The sequence below is a fragment of the Pantherophis guttatus genome, chromosome 7 (assembly GCF_059756535.1).
Source record: "Pantherophis guttatus breed Tessera chromosome 7, ASM5975653v1, whole genome shotgun sequence".
Taxonomy (NCBI): domain Eukaryota; kingdom Metazoa; phylum Chordata; class Lepidosauria; order Squamata; family Colubridae; genus Pantherophis; species Pantherophis guttatus.
This window is the reverse complement of record NC_142069.1, coordinates 26,076,153-26,093,474: the sequence shown is the minus strand read 5'-3', so window position 1 is coordinate 26,093,474 and position 17,322 is coordinate 26,076,153. Positions and strand designations below refer to the sequence as shown.

The following is a 17,322-nucleotide window of genomic DNA, read 5'->3' as shown; positions in this document are numbered from 1 at the left end:
GCCCCACCCCTCTCAGCGGGTGCGTCGTTTCCACGCAACCGCCTCCTTCCCCCCCACCCCACGCCAACGAATCGTTGAGCGTTGGTAATTGGGTGCTCGCCTTTTATCATCTTGTTCTCTACCGAAGTTGGTCTTCCGTTGATGGCATCCGCGTTCTTCTCATCTGGCGCTTCTCTGGTAGCAAAGGGCTTGTCCTATGTAAAGAGCACTCCCAAAGGTGCTTTTTCAAGAGGCAACTGGACTTTCTGGGTTTTCTTTGAAGACGTTTCGCTTCTCATCCAAGAAGCTTCTTCAGTTTCTTCAGTGCAGAGCTGAAGAAGCTTCTTGGATGAGAAGTGAAACGTCTTCAAGGGGAAAAAAAAAACCAGAAAGTCCAGTTGCCTCTTGAAAAAGCACTTTTGGGACCGGACTTTCTGTTGTTGTTTTGTTTTTCCTTGAAGACGTTTTGCTTCTCATCCAAAAAGCTTCTTCAGTTCTGGACTGAAGAAATTGAAGAAGCTTCTTGGATGAGAAGCGAAACGTCTTCAAGGGAAAAAAAACAGAAAGTCCAGTTGCCTCTTGAAAAAGCACCTTTGGGACAGCCATGACCTGGATGACTGAGCATCTCTATAGACTAAAGAGGACTCCTTATCCATCCGTATCCATCCTTGTCCACAGCATCTGGTTATGGGGCGTCATCAGGCTGCACAAAACAGGATGTGGAGGTCTGGGTTTTTTTGTGATTTATGATGGCAGGGTCTTGCTTTACAACAAGATGACAACATGGCAGCTCTAGTATGGACTGATTCATGTTGTTAAGAAAGGAAGAATCTCGTTCAAATAATCTCAGTTGCTGGTACCTTTGTGAACACTTCTAATGGGACTAATGGGAGCAACATGAAAGTTTATCTCAAGTTACTTTTTCCACTTCACAATTTAGCCTGGAGGGGGGAGGTTCTGGTGGTCTCCCATCCATAAACTAACTAGGTCTAACAGTCTGAGCTTCTAGGCTTCCAAGCCCAAGATAGCTTGGCATATGCTCCTACTCACCAGCACTTTACATACATACATATATTCAAACACACACAAATGGAAATACATACATTTCTTTTATATTAAATGGGAATAGGTTTAAATATTGTGCCAAGTATAATATATAATATAGTATAATATGCCAAGTATAACAACTGGCTCTTAATCCAGAAAAATTATATACTATTATTCATTATGTGAAGCATTATAATTATAATTTTTAAACCATGGTTTGTATTTTATCTCACGATTACAGTTTATTCAATAAACCATGTTTAACTAATTGTAATGCAATGTGTGAATCATTGACATGTTTATGGAGTTATTGTTAAGTTGCGAAATAGTGAAGGTCTGAATATCTGAAAACATGTAACATGTATCACAATTAACATTAATAGCATAGTTCAATCTTGGATTCATTTTATTACTTAATTACTATTTATCAAAGGTACTACTGTGTCTATAAATTGTTTACCTATCAAACAATCTTAATTGAACATTTGTACTTGTACCTATGCAGCATCCTAGATTTTACTACATTTCCAGTTCATTACCATACAGTTCAATATCGGACTATATTTTTTCTTTCCCGGTGAAAATGATTAAATGAACATCCTCTTCGGGTGGTAGGGCTGGAATAGTCTCCTGCCTTATGGGATTGCTGAAAATAACACACAATGTTCCTTTGCCATTCTAAAAGAGAATTGAATACATGTGAAACGCTCGGGATATTTGTCTTTCCCATCAGACAGACTTGGCACTGACCACAGTGTGAAGTTCAAACAATAACTAGCAAATCAAATACACTAAATAAAAGTAGTATGATTAATTAGAACATGTAGCATTTTGCTGCTGACCATTAAAATATCTCTGTGAGTTGGCACACTTTTTATTTTATTCTGATTTTAGCAAAAACAAAATATCGAGAGAATCCAAGATGGTTTAATTGGCAATCTGATGCACACTTATGTGGGAGTAAGTCCCAATGGTAATCACACTGAAGTAGACACACATTCATTTGCCTTGATTCCCTTCTAACTATCATTCTGAAACTGGAGAAACATACATATTTAGATGATAGTCTTTTCTTCTCTGCAATTTTCATTGTTTCTTTTTTCTATTTCTCTTTATTTGTATTCTTTATCTTTTTAAACTGCAATAAAAATTATTATTTTTAAAAACGTGACTTTCAGTGGCTAAATTAAAAATTAAATGAAATACATATAAATAACCTGGTGCCAAGCCATGAAGCCCTTCAAGGATCGGAAACATTGAAGGTGAGACAAGGTTTCTTAAAGTTTTTAAGCTTCAGCATTTCTGAGTAGCTGCTTTGGACGCAGTTTCAGTTCATTTAGCTGGCATGTCCTCATTTCTGACTAACCGTTCCAGGATTCTGTATTGTGCATCCTGTATCACAAACAATGAAACCACATACACAAACAAAAGTAGTCAGGCCAACATTTTTTAAAAAAAGTAATGAAGTGTTTGCTTCTGCTTATAGGATGTACAGTTCTCACATTTTGCAGTATGAGGCTCAGAAAAGAATAATTGCTCCATCAGTTATTTTTTATATTCCTGTTTCTGACATTTAGAACACCAGGAGTATTTAGAGGTAAGGATTAGAAAATCTTTCTTTTGAAAGATTATTACAATTACCCTGTACCTTGATTTTAATCCTACATGCATTCCCTGGGTTTTGTTTTCTGTTCTTAATTTGCTTTGCATCAGGGTGTTGTAACCAGACTTTAATTTCCTTCAAGGAGACCTGTTGAAATCAGGGATAATCATGATAAAGCATCTCTTATTTCAGGACTAAGTCTGCATCTATGTATTGAAATTAAAATGATGTCTATAAGATTCTATTTTTTTCTACAAAAATATTTACAATGAAGATATTTTAAAAATATACAGATGAAAATGTTACAGCTGTTAAATATATGGCAAATTGTGTAAGATAGACTTATAATGGATTTTTTGAAATCTCATGTAAAAATGTTCCTAATAATTTTAGATCTAAATATTTAATTGTTATTGGCTAATTGTGCCTTAAATTTTACTTTTAACAAACATGAAATTAGGATTAGGATTATGAAATAACTAAGCTTACAATATATTTTAACAGGTAATACTCAACAAAAAGTGAATAAGGAAGATGAGATCCTGGTGGGTTTTCATTCTTTTAAGTTTATTTCTTTTTCAACTTGAGGCTAACCCTGAAGTCAGAATAAAAATTACACAAAGGGGATTGAATTATGGTAAATTTATTTATTTTATTTTACAACTATATTTCAATATACTTCAAAACTGTTATATAATACTATGGATTTCCTCAAAGCTTCATGGTCACCTCGGAGAACTGAAATAATTTGAGCCTGCAGCATACATCTGCCTAAAATGCTGTTTATAAACATGCTTAAGGAATCTCATGTCTGTAAAGTAGAAATTAGATTGCATATCTACACAAATCCATCCTAACTTGTCTGAAAGTGAAATACAATAAGCATTCCTATTCATTGATATAAGTTACCATTAAATTCTCTTCCCTTTCTGCACAGTTGACAGAATAACCTTGTTTCCTGACAAGATAAGTAATTAAGGAGCAGAATATGAAGAATTAGAGTAATTACTAAGAAATCTGCCCCTAATTTTCTATCTTCAAACGTGTTCAGAAGAATATTGGGTGGCTTATGAATTCAAGTAAATAATAGACTGACAAATGATGGAGCTGAACACCATGTATTCCTTTTAGCAAAAGAAATTGGAATGAAGCTCCTTGAACAAGAACTAAGGACAAGAATATTTCCAGATGAGATTGGCACTGAAAAATACTTTTTTGGCAAAGTTGACTACACAGTATCAAGGTATTTGCTTATCTGTGCCATGAATGTGTTACCTTATCTTTAATTTCTGAATTTTGTGACAATATACTTCAGTTTCTTGATATAAAATGTATTTGTTTATTTCAGTATAACTGTTGCTGTTTATCATTTTTTCTATAAATGCATATTTTATTTTAGTTATTCTTTTAATTTCACAAGCCACATCAAAGAACTTTATTCTGAGTTAACATGCCCTGCTTTACATTACATAGATTAAGCTTCATTTCATCTTGCAATATGATATGTCAAGCTTCTCTCTTTATAGGATTCAAATCACGTCTACTTCAATATATAATTCTTCTGTGGTCCTGATACCTGGGAATAGTATTGGACTATTAATTAAAAATATTTCTGTGACAGTTACTACACACTGGACCTTGAACAACTGGCTGATGTAAGTGCAATTTTGTAAATCTAAGGCTATTTATTCTGTCACCTGATAATTGAAAATAATTAAAGCTAAGCGTTAGATTAGCTGCTTTCATCCAGACAGTATTTAAATTAGAAATTAAACAAGGAACTGAAACACAAAAATACTTTTAAAACCGAATGAGATATTGAGTTTAACTATTGCTGTGTCTTCTTATTTTTCCCTGTGTAGTGACTATCAGGGAGAAGTTGAAATATCCATTTTAGGACTGTCTATTACAACAAATATAATTGTGGCACAAAATAACAGAGGAGATTTTCTGGTGTCTGTTGAAAACTGCCAATTGACCACTGGTAATATTGAAGTCCAGCTTAATAGTGAAGGAAGGTAAATTCAAGAAATATATTATTTAATCATATTTAATTATAAGGAACTATAGTAATGGGGGTCTGTTTTTAATGAATTTTTGATATATTGAACAGTGTATGTTATTTGTATGATGTTGCAAATTATGTAGATAATATAAATTGTAGCAGAATTTGGTCTGTGGGATACAAAGCCTGATAAACATTGAAGTCTGATAAACTCATGTTTCACTCAGGTCACCCTAATAAATATATAGAGATATGTACCTGTAATGTGTAGAATATTCCAGTCTTCTTCAGATAAATATCTCAGTTTTCCATATTGTTTTTCACATGTGGAAGCCAAATGGAGAACACAATAATTTAAAAACTTCTCCCAAAAGTAGCATGCCATGAGGTAGTATTTTAATTAATTATTAAGCTTCATACCAGTTAACTTTCAATGAGCATTCAACTGTTGCATATGTCTGCATATTTCTATTATCTAACAAATTAAATTATTAAGGAATTAACATATGTTCTGGTGTTTTTTTTTTTAAACCTCCAGGTGGTTTTATAATGCTTTTGTTCAACATTTGGAAAAGGTTATACGTACAAGATTGGAAAACCAAGTAAGTTTGGGAAATTTGAGTGGATAATAAATTTGCCTCCAAAGAGCAAAATGTTCTTTTTCTTAGTCGACTCTTTCCTACACTTGACAAAAATGAAAAATCTTATGTATGTATATATATTTTTTCACAGCTCTGTCTAAATATTATATTAAGAATCCAAAAGGAAACTGAAGTACTTAAAGGACTAAAAGGTGAGTGTGATAAACTATCTATATTTTGCTGATGGGCTTACTGTATTGTAAACTAACATTTGAGCAATATGCAAAATCTTTAAAATTTAAGAATTGTGAAGTTGAAAATGAAAGCCTTTCTGATACTATTTGTATTGATAAATACTATTTATATTGATACTTACACTGATACTGAGTTAAGGGAAGGATGCTTAAAACATCACAGCTTTCTGTACTTAATATAAAATGATAATTTTTCAAAAGTGTGGAATTATATTTGTCTTCCATACACTCAGTGATTTTTTAATTATATGTTTCTATCAGTCGAAGGCTTCCTTTCCAAAAACAATTTCATTTTTCTATCTTATCTTTCTTTATTAGTATATGAAAGACCTCATGAAAACAACTGTTGGAAAGATAGCTATTGACTGGGAATATATTTCAGTATTAGCAAACAGAGGGACTGTTTCTTCCTATTGCATGACATTGCTCAGCCTCTTTCTTGTTACATTTCTGTAGTTTTCAAACTGCTGTTATAGCATCCAGTACTACCACTATAAGGAAATCCTATCACTTTACTTTAGAGTAAAGAACCCCAAATGCAGAATTTAAATTTGGTTTGTTGCAGTGAAAGTACAATATTAAACTTGTGTTAAACTCAGAAGTAGCATGGAAAATTTCTCTCTCTCTTAAATGGGAATGTTTGATTTATTTCATTTATACTGTTGATGATTTTATTTTTGTATTTACATTATTGCTGTTCCTTATGTGGGGAGCTACATCTTGATTAGGTTATTACAAAAAGTAGGCTAAATTAATGACACACTGTTTTCTACCATGGCATAGCTAACTAACCAAGAATAGTGGCAAATACAGACCAGAGACTTGTAATTTCTTTCTAGTATCTTGCATCTTTTATCAAAGTATTTCGTGGCAGTTTTCATTTCTTACGGCTGTGGCCAATCTGCTCATCTTTGGGACATGGACTAGGAAGGATAAACAAAGAATAAAATCTTTTTTCCCTCTGAAGCTAAAGTACAAGTGTTATCAGGAGATCTGTTAATTTCAATATTATCTGTGCCTAATAGGCAACAGGCATTGCTCACAAGCAAACATGATATGTCACTTGTCATGCTCCTAACATTCTGATCTGCTTCAAGTTTTGCGTACTAGTTATTTCAAAACACTTCACTTGATTAGCTAGTCATCTGTAAGATTAATGGCAAGGTTGTTGGATTTAGAAAGGAAAATTCTTGAAATTCCTGCTGTGTGTGAGGTTTAGTGGGTGACATTGAGATGGCCATTGCTTTACAGCCCTACCCTCCCTTACAGGATGTGTGGAAGGGAGGGTATCGGAGATTTTGAGTATCTGAGATCTTGAGGAAGAGAAAATTTGAGAGACCTCAATTTTGCTTTTTTAATAATGTTACAGGTGTATTCCAGATTAATCCCTTTATCCAAGTAAAGTATTCACTTATTAAACCTCCTGAAGTCTTTAAATCCTATGTTGATCTGGATTTTAAGGTAATCCTGTTGGTTGTTATACTGTCTGAAATTGTAGTTTTATAGGCTATTTTTGCTTTAACAATCATCTAGCGATCTTCAGAAATCTAAAACATTGTTTCTTTATTTTATAAATTTATTAAACTTATAAATATAATTGTGTTATTGTTATATTATTAAATTGATAAAACTGTCAGATTCTCGGATTCAATGTTCGTCCATTTCTAGGAAATGTAGATAAACATTTTGATTCTTGTATTTCATTTATTTCATTTATATTCATTTTATTTTAGCTTACTTGTTTAATTCTTAGATTTTTTTTCATAAAGACAAGCACCTCCTTCATTGGGATGGGACACAAATTAATAACAAAAACTAAAAGCAGATAAAATTGGACTTAAATCTGCCTTCCTCAACCATTTTAATCTGTGTAATTACAAACTCCATAACACCCAGCCATGCATGAGGGGTGATTGTAATTATAGGAAAAGCACAGAATAGGAATAGAAAATTTGAAAAATCTGAAAGTCAAAAGTAAAATAAATCAAAACTCAGAGCTAAACAAGAAACTGCAACTGTTCATTCAGCATTTGCAAATATTGTCTTTCTTTTTTAATATAATTTTTATTGAAAATTTTTAACAAGATAAAAACAATACAGTACAAATATTAGAAAAGAAACAAAGAAAATAAATAGATCTGGCCCATGGGCCTGCCCTTTAAATAGCGAATGACCGGCCCGCTATGCCTCTGCCAGCAAAAACGGAGCTCAGGAGAGCTTTATGTGGCCCTCCAGGCTCCATTTTCAGCTGCGATGGCCTCTGCCAGTGAAAACAGAGCCTGGGGAAGCTGCTCCAGGAGGCCGTCATGGCCGAAAATGGAGCCTCGATGAGTGACATCGAGCTGGCCGTGCTCTCCCAGCCCCCCCGAGGTCAAACACAACCCTGATGCAGCCCTCAATGAAACTGAGTTTGACACCCCTGCTCTAAGGTTATATCAAAATATCCTTTATCAATAAGTTACCCTTTCTAAGCATCAAATCCATAAACCACAAGGCCATTTTTTCAGCAAAAAGTGCATAAGCGATTTTCCATCAATAATAAGTGTAATACTTGATGCATAAAGTATATTGTATTTCTAAATTAAATTACTCCTATAGGTTTTGACCCTGTCCTAGGTGTTGGCAAAATACTGTGGATCAGCTTGAACTCTGTGCTGCACTTCTGATCCAAAGTTGTATGAGATAAAGTGGAAAACATATAATGAAATGAATGGCAGCATTTCTTTCAAATATCAGAAATGGAGGCCAATAAGGGGGCAATGGAGTTTTTAAACAGCCATCCTTTTTTGTCCCTGTGACTTCATTATAAAAATATGTAGCTGCATAAATGGAGTTAGATCTTTGGAGTTGCATTTTTCAATCAAAATCACCTCATTTACTAATGGAAGATCTTTAGCTAAAATGGTAAAGCATGAGCATTCATGGACATTTTTTTTTAGAGAAGGAGGTATACTTCTAAATGAAGCCCATTAAAATCAATAAGATTGATCCTCCATTAAGTGATCATGGAATACTTGTTTTGTTCTATAAGTAAACTTCTGTTCTATATATTTTTCAGGTTTCTGTGTATTTTTCAAGTAATCATACAGAGTCTCCCTTTGTGGCAGCTCCCATCACTCTTCCAGAAAAGAACAACTATATGCTCTTTGGTGGAATTTCTGAATCTTTGCTAAACTCTATTACGTTAACTTATTACACTACTAGAGTGTCGAAGATAACTTTTTTGGAAGAGGTAATTATCAATAGTATCAACGGCGTTATTAGTAGTATTACATATTTTGTGAATGAGTCTGAACTTATGAAAAGTCCTAAGTGATCTTGAAAAAATGCATGTGGTCATATATGGGGTCAGGCCAAAGTAACCACTAACTCAAGCAAAGCAACTGATTTGGATATTAAAAAGGTTGCAAATATTTGTAATTTAAACTTGTGTTCATATGGTTCATATTCATATTTTTATTTGTAGAAAGAAATCTTGGTGGGTTTTTCAAACTTGAACATCTTCATTGTTGGGTAATTGATTGATTATGTGCCATCATGTCAGTGTCAACTTTTAGCAACTACACTTTTTTACTATACAGCAGTCATCTGAATTTTTGCAGCCCCTTACTCGAGTACTTGAAGGACTGTGAACAGCAGCAATGAGGAAAACAATAACCTATATTCCAATTCCCTGTCATGTTAACACCATGCAGAATAACTTTCATGTCAAATCAAGTTAATAGATAACTAACAAGCAATAGTCTCATCCTAATTTTTGTACATTATTTGATCTCCCTAGGTTCAAGATACCTTTTATAAAAGGGGCAACACAACACAATATAAACTCAGGTTTGCACCTTTCTCATCCATCCAGTCACTCATTTCATTTCAACAAAGAACCATCATTCTCACTGCTCACTGGGTGTCTTAAGACCCTCTTTCTTGACCTAGACTATTTCACAGAATTATTGGGGGAGGGATGGGAGTGGAAAGCACAATGCAGACTTTCTTAAATTTCCAAAAGAAAGATAGGATATAAATTTGAAACATAAATATGTGGAAAGAGACATAAAAATTTCTGCTCCTGTGCACAAAACACTCAATGATGGTGATCAAGGGAAGGGATTTAAGTAGTCCTTCATTTAAAAGATGAGTAGGAAACTCATATATTTCTTTCATTTTGCAGCATTCCTCAAACTTTAATTTAACCACAGATACCTTAAGCAGAGTCATTCCTCAAGTAAGCATGAGCTATTTTAAAAATCTAAACAATTGTGGGTTTATATGCATGAATGTTGGATAAGTATTGATTGATTTCCAAAAGTTTTCAGCATTTACTTTTGACAAAATGTGATTTTAGGAAAGATTGCCTCTTTCAGCATGCAGAAAATGTGTTCAAGAAAAGATCAAAGGATATGTGATAGCAGGAAATTCATGTTGATATTTATTCATTTCTTCCTAATGGAAATTAATGATTTGACTGACTAATGAAGGGAAAATATTAATCCAGCTCCATTAGGGTCAGAATCTCAACCCATACAAACAAATATGAGATCCCATTCTTTGTTTTTCCAGTTTTGTAGCTACTCTATAAATTCGTTGCTCTCACCATAGTATGGCAGGAGCAGATGTGAGGCATAGAAATGTTTTATATTCTGAATGACAACATGAACATAATGTATAAGTAATATGTAAAAATAAAATAAAGAATTTTATTACTCCTCGTATTGCTAATTCCATCTTTGAAATAACTACACTTAACAATTCTAAACAAATTTGTCAGAACATAAATCTCATTGGACAGTGGGATTATATTTCCAGGTAAATATGCATGGGATTAATCACGTATACATGCTGTTTTAGAGTAAAGATACATAGCAATGTAGATTTGGGGCCAAATAACTATGACTATATATAATTATTATAAATAATAAATAATTATTTCTTTATGCAGGTTATACAGCATTATGCCAAATCACATCCAGTGAGAATGAAATTAATGGTCACTGCAGCTCCAGTTTTAAGGTTGCAAAATAACAGTTTCACTATAGAGATTCCTTGTTTTGTAGTAGTATCTGCTCTTCTGTCAAACTCAATGATAAAGCCCATCTTTGCCGTGAATGCAGTAAGTAATTATAGAATATTACAATATGTAAAAGTAATTGGTTGAAAAAACTCACTTCTTCCCTGCCACTTATTATAGAGATGATCAAGAGCCAGCCAAGGAAAATCACAGCTATGTAATAATTTGATGTAATGTGCTCAGCCATTGGTAAAAGTGATTAAAAGTTTTCTTGGTTCCCATACATTTTTGTCATTTCTGACATTCTGCTTTTATGTTTGTTTTTATGCTGTTTCTTTGTTTTAAAATGTTTTCTCCATATCCAGACCAGTGGTGGGTTTCAACATTTTTTTACTACCGGTTCTGTGGGTGTGGCTTGGTGGGCATGACATGGCATGGCGTGGCTTGGTGGCGTGGCAGAAGAAGGATACTGTAAAATCCCCATTTCCTCCCGATCAGCTGGGACTTGGGAGGCAGAGAATAGATGGGGGCGGGGCCAGTCAGAATTTTTACTACTGGTTCTCTGAACTACTCAAAATTTCTGCTACCGGTCCTCCAGAACTGGTCAGAACCTGCTGAAACCCACCTCTGATCCAGACTTACCACTGCTTTGGTGTTTGCCAATCAGATTTGATAGTTCTGATTTCACTGAGCTGTCTTCAGTTCTCCATACCTCTCCTGGAAATCCCATCCAGGATGTTTTCTAACTTTATATTATAAAAGGCCAAATCTAATAATGCTAATCTGTTGGCACTATTTTAGGATTGACTATTTGAATTCCTCCTTTAGTACTTTCTTTTACAAAGGAAGCAATATTTGCTTTTGAAGCAAAGGACAGGTAAGAGCTTGTCTCTTTGATATAATTGTCATAGATAATGGAACGATGGAGTGTTCTCTGTTCTTATTAGCCTGTCCTTGATTTGTTAGTTAGGACAGTGTTGTTCTTCGCTATAGTTCACTGAACCAGATAAGAGATTGTCATGTAGGTGAATTAAATGACTCCCTCCTTAACAGGGTTTTTAATATGCACACCATTATGTCCATGTTCATTATTCAAAAATTGTTGGCATTCACATTTTAATTGGTGCTAATTCTGTTTAAGAATTGAAATTAATGAAATTGCTCACAATGAAATTGTTTAAATGTTCTGTCCACCTAGTATTCTCTTAAGCAAATGAGAGGTTAAAATGTCATTTTTAAAAAACTTTAATAATTTAACTTTGCTCTTTACCTAAAGAAACATCTAGAGCTTTTATATAAGATTAACAGCAAATAGGTGAGCCTGTTTCCCAGCTTTACAATCTATTGGGTAGAACACAAAAAAGAAAATGGTGAGAAATGACTTTCTTTAGATATTCAGGCACCATCTCAAGTTACAAAGAACTTTAGTTACCTACTGGAAACAATTTTGAAGAAAGGAGTTGTTGATGAAGTAGACCATGAAAAATTCTCCTCTGTTGAATAAAAGATCAGGAACAAGAAAAAAGAACTTCTATTTAGAATATATGAATAGAACACTCTAGTTTTAGTCCAAATAAACACAAATATTATTTTGTCCATCTATTGATACTTTTTTTTTCTCTTTGTAGTCTATAGGTTTGAAAGCCAAGGCAGTAATAGCTAAGCAAAAGCTAATTGTCTTATTACAGCTCCAGAGGTAATTATTTCTGGTAACCTACTACTTTCGGACCAGCCCATCAAGAAACTCAGTCCATGATTACAATTTAAATAATAATTACTTTCTAAATTTCTCACTTGGGATTGTCATTGCTGTCATTTACACAACGTAAAAAGAAACATGGTAGATTTGATTTTTTTTTCAGCAGACAGGCTTTATGAATGCTCTTTTAGCATCTAGACAGGCTAGATGCTAAAAGAGGGAAGTCTGGCATTGATTTTCATGGAAAGAATGAATGGGTTGAAAAGCAAGATATTAATTAACCCCCTCTCTCTCCCAAAAAAACCCAGCACAGAGACTTCTTGGTACACAGAGATAAATTTATTATACCAAATAAATTCTTTTTCAAGGACTTTTTTCAGGGACATATCAGCAACATGCCTGGAATGCACTACCTGACTCTGTTGTTGCATCCCCAAACCCTCATAACTTTAACTTTAGACTGTCTACTGTTGACCTCATCCCATTCCTAACAGGTCTGTAAGGGGCGTGCATAAGCGCACCAATGTGCCTACCGCCCCTGTCCTACTGTCCCCATTTATTCGTATCCATTTCCTGCATTCATAATCATGTTTATACTTATACCTGTTATCTCATACATGTTTGACAAACTAAATAAATAAATTTTAATAACTTTTTCCAACCCGTCCATAAATAGCTAGAACAACCTTCATCAATGCATTGTTGAATTACTGACACTCTGCCTTTTCTTTCAATACTGTAACTTTTTTCCTTGTTCATATTTGCCTCTCTGTTCCCTGTGCTCTAGTTGTCTATTTGTAAATACTCATAGATTATAGGTATGCTCTTTAAGTATTCTGTGCCATAAGGAAATTTTCCATGTAAAGGAGTGCCTTGAATCTCCCTATGTGCTGTTCTGAGTACATTAGGAACAGATTTTATATCATTCTGTTTCCAGATCAGGTGGATCTTGATAAGCAAAAGTAGGACATGCACCTAAGAAGACCTTCCTATTCATTTTCTGAAATATGTCTTATTTAGTGATACATTAGTCCTAGTGCTGAAGATAATAAATAGCATCATGAATACTATCTTACTGCACACTAATCCATACTAGTAGTATTGCTACATCTTGTGATAAAGGAAGTTGATTACTTTCCCAGCTGTGATTTATCTAGGGAGGTTGTAGGCTTCTCTTCACCAGATATGTTCAAGCAAAACCTGGGTAGATGTTTGCTGGTGAGCTCATTTTAATTTGGATTACTGCGTTAGAATGGGTGCCCCCTTCCAGCTGTACCAATTCACACTAAAATGTTAAGACTTACAAATACTAAATTATCACATTCCTATGTTTTATTTTAGATTATATCTGTCTCTGACTTATTCAAGCATTGGCTCTTTCCAGGTAAATGAAAAATGACAATAATAATAGAAACATTGTATTAGAATACTTCTTATTGTGAAAATACAAAGCAATGAGTTGTGAAAATATAAGGCAATGAGTTTTAATTCTGAGCTTGACCCAGCAGTTAAAAACAGAAGTTAGAGTTTCTCCTAGATTGTGTGAATGAAGGGGCAATCTGACCTATTTCCACTTATGTCCTCTTAGCTATACAGGCACAGCTATACAACATTTCCAAGCAATCAAAACATATACAGAGTGATAATTTAAACAGATAAGAAATTCACCCCACTTCATTACTCTAAATCTATAATTTAAACACAGGTTTTTTGAAAAGAAATTCAAAGTAGAATAAAGGATAAGAGTAAAAAGGAGGACAGTCATAAAAATAAATTCTTATACTCAGATTTGTTTACCTATTTGTATACCTGTTATAATAAAATACAACTCAATATATTTGCTCTTGATTCCACAGCAATTTATAACTAGGTAGCCATAGAATCATAGGGCTTGGAGTCCATTCTAGTCTTCTAGTCCAACTTTCTGTCCAAGGAAGGAGTCTTTATACTATCCAGGACAAATGGTTGTCCAATCTTTTCATGAAAATTCCAGCAGTGGAGCAGCCACAACTCCAGGAGGCAAGCTGTTCCACTGATTAATTGTTCATATTGCCAGAAAATTCTCCCTTATTTCCAGATTGAATCTGGATAAATACTAGGAGCAAGAGGAATTACCAGGGACAAGAGTAGGGACAAGAAGAGAAGACTTTGATGAGATTTTATATTAATCAAGGGTTTGATTAATATAAATGATTGATTTTTTAGTCAATGGGCAGTATATACTCTTGTGGAAGTAAATTCATCAGGTGGGAGATAGTCAGAATTGGGAATCTTGAGTATTTGTAAAATAATGCTGGTTGAGACATGACTAGACAAAATTTAAAAATAGAGCCAACTCAGAGGAGAACTTAAATGAAGCAAACTAATCAAGGTCAGACTTTGCCTAAATATATGTCTACTTTCTGGGAGTAGTAGTTAAATATAGCTTTCTATTATATAGGTCCAACGTTTGAAGAACTTCTTGTCTTACTCCTTACAAAATACAGTAATTCCACCAATCGCTGGTAAGAATTATGAAATTCTTCACAAGTTATGGTTCTTCGGTTGTCATTTAAGTGAACAAATATTTCCCAAGGATTACCAAGATCCTAGGTCTTATAGAAAGATATGTTTTGAAAGTTTTGAAGTGATTATTTTAATACGTGTTAAAATGTTTGTAAGAAAATATATAATTTAATTGTAAAAAATTTTTTTATTCTTTTACTACTTAACCCCCCCCCCTTGTCCACTATTTTTTGGAAGCAGACCTGGCAACCCTATCACTCTGTGAGGTACATTAGGCTGAGAGAAAATGACTGATTCTGATGGCTAAGAGTTGCCTTGAACTTGGCATTTCATGTTGTAGTCTTAATTGCACTATGCTGCTGTATAATTATTATTTGTTCCTAGGGAGTCACGAAAAGGCCACTTCAAATTATCCAGACTTTGTGTTACTAAGAAGCATCCATATTGCATCTGTTTATTCTGTATTTTCCTTTTTTTTTTTCTTTGTTGCCTAAGCTGCACTGAAGAGAGGATTACAGTTACCCACAATGGCCAAACTTGTTTTTTCTGAAGCTGTGACTGAAGTTAACAAGGTAGAATTCAGTTTTCTTTGCAGAACATCTTCTTTATTTCCCTCTATTTTTAAAGGCAAAGTGATGGTGTCTTTGCTGACGAAATTCATAAGTTTAAGTTATTGAGAAGATATGTTTGGGAACATTCAGAACTTCAGTCCCAATGCAAATAACAACAAACTACCACCCACCTTGTTTTTAATGAAATAATCAGACATTGACTCAAAATCAAACATTAGTAGATAAGAATGGATATACTTATAAGGCAGAGGGTTTATCAGACTGACATGCTTCTCCATCCCATAACATTTGTGCAGCACCTTCATTTTCTGCAGGTTGATTTGATTGTGTGAATTGTATATAGGTCTCTGTCACTGTGGAGGCAATATGAGCTGACATGACTTCAGTGCACAGTCAGTCAATATGAGGAGACCCTTGAAATGGGGGTCTGAATGGATTTGGCATTTTTAGCAGGGAACCTGGAGCATGATTAGATTGCTTTGTGACGCAAAACCCTTTTGAATGTAAAGAAAATAATCTGAGTAACCATTCCAAGTTAGTTATAATGCAACTAGTTCAGGACTGCTATGTTAATTAACACCTGTAAAGGAAACCATGATCTCTAATTTAGTTTAAAAGGGCAGAAGTAGACATCTCATTTAGCTCTTTCAGGCTAGCTTTCTGCTTAAAGTTTTCTTGATGAAAAATAGCAACCTTCAAGTCAGCAATGAAGTGTCCTAAAAATTGATTTAATTTAAAATTATTAATCTTTTTTAAGGGTTTTTTATTTTTTTAACACAGAGACAGATACACATACAATGTATTTTTTCTGAACAGAGTATTGGCCGATTCACAAATTTAAACTATTTTTAGTCATTTCAACACAATTTATATATTCCCTTTTTGCCATAGTATTTATTCTCTCTGTTTTCTTTCTTTCTTCCTTCCTTCCTTTTTTTTAAAAAATCAATATTACCCATTCATCCTAACTTTAATCTTAACCAAATTCCATTTTTCCCTTCATCTCTATATTACACCCCTTAAGTTTGAAATCTCATTTAACATAATTCCTAATATTACAATCATTCATTTCATATCAAAATAATAAACCAAAAACATTTTATACCATATATTTCCTTAAGTCTTATTCCAAATCATATACTCCAATCTTATTTTTTTTAAAAAAAACTGTTAATTATATAACAGTTTTTTTTCTTTGTATCCTTCTTATTTCTAATTTTCAAATACTTTGTCAAAGATATAAATTTATACCTCTTCAAACAACTTTTTAATCATTTCTAATTATTAGTCTGTTGTCTCCTAAACTCATTCTGTTTCAGAATATCTCTGAATCTTAAATTATACTATATATGAAATTTAGCTCTACAGGTTTCACATTTTGAACAATATTTTAGACAGCCTAATAACTAAAGTCCTCTCAGCAAAATAGAGGGAAGTTAAAATTGTGAGTCACAAATCCACAAGAAAAGAATGATAATAAAATGTTGCAAAATACAGTCAGCAATGAGGAGTACAATTAGTGCATAGTGAAAACCAACATGAAAACCAAACAATGAAACTATTTAAATGTAACTGGAGATGATAAATTATTTCTTTCTGTTGCTTTTTTTTAACTTCCCAGGGATATATACTGATTTCCATGGACCTAAATTACAAATATTAAGAAATCAGATGTTTCATCAAGTGAAAATTACTGTGGAATACTTAGCACTCTGTAAGCAGTTTTCTCTAGATGATTTTAAAGAAGACTATCACTCATCGTTTGAAATAAGTGTAAAAACAAAACATTGACTGTCTATAAACTTCCAAATGCTGTGAATAAATAATTGGTTGGTATAACCACATCACATTTTGAAATCTCAAAAGTTCGTTTGATATCACTATTACTGTTGTTGAAATAATCTGTTAGTACTTCCAATTCTCTCTCTCAGGTAGCGCATGCAATCTCTGTGTTTTGGAATTAAAGCATTTATTTTAAGAAAGGAGACAAATGTGTAAATATTTCTTTGGGCCAAGAAAAAGCACTTTCATAATGGTCTAGCTTGTGAAAAGACATCATGGAGCTGATTATT

General features: G+C 33.6%; 1 protein-coding gene across 4 annotated transcripts; it reads left to right on the top strand.

The window, feature by feature from the left end:
* The first annotated feature begins 32 nt into the window (after positions 1 to 32).
* LOC117655490 (BPI fold-containing family C protein-like) lies at positions 33 to 17,235 on the top strand. Of its 4 annotated transcripts, XM_034403013.3 has the most exons (17): positions 51 to 704; positions 2,513 to 2,623; positions 3,134 to 3,266; positions 3,761 to 3,872; positions 4,156 to 4,284; positions 4,492 to 4,647; positions 5,173 to 5,236; positions 5,367 to 5,427; positions 6,839 to 6,930; positions 8,528 to 8,701; positions 9,638 to 9,691; positions 10,406 to 10,576; positions 12,103 to 12,170; positions 13,515 to 13,557; positions 14,614 to 14,677; positions 15,174 to 15,250; positions 16,872 to 17,235. In XM_034403013.3, exons 3-17 carry the CDS (start codon positions 3,164 to 3,166, stop codon positions 16,911 to 16,913), a joined length of 1,410 nt encoding a protein of 469 aa, XP_034258904.2. In that variant the 5' UTR covers positions 51 to 704; positions 2,513 to 2,623; positions 3,134 to 3,163; the 3' UTR covers positions 16,914 to 17,235. The 4 variants fall into 4 exon arrangements, with proteins under 4 accessions (XP_087729948.1, XP_034258904.2, XP_087729945.1 ...); XM_087873822.1 differs by lacking the exon at positions 2,513 to 2,623 and having other exon boundaries at positions 33 to 704; positions 3,134 to 3,174; XM_087873819.1 differs by lacking the exon at positions 2,513 to 2,623 and having other exon boundaries at positions 110 to 704.
* Positions 17,236 to 17,322: the final 87 nt, after the last annotated feature.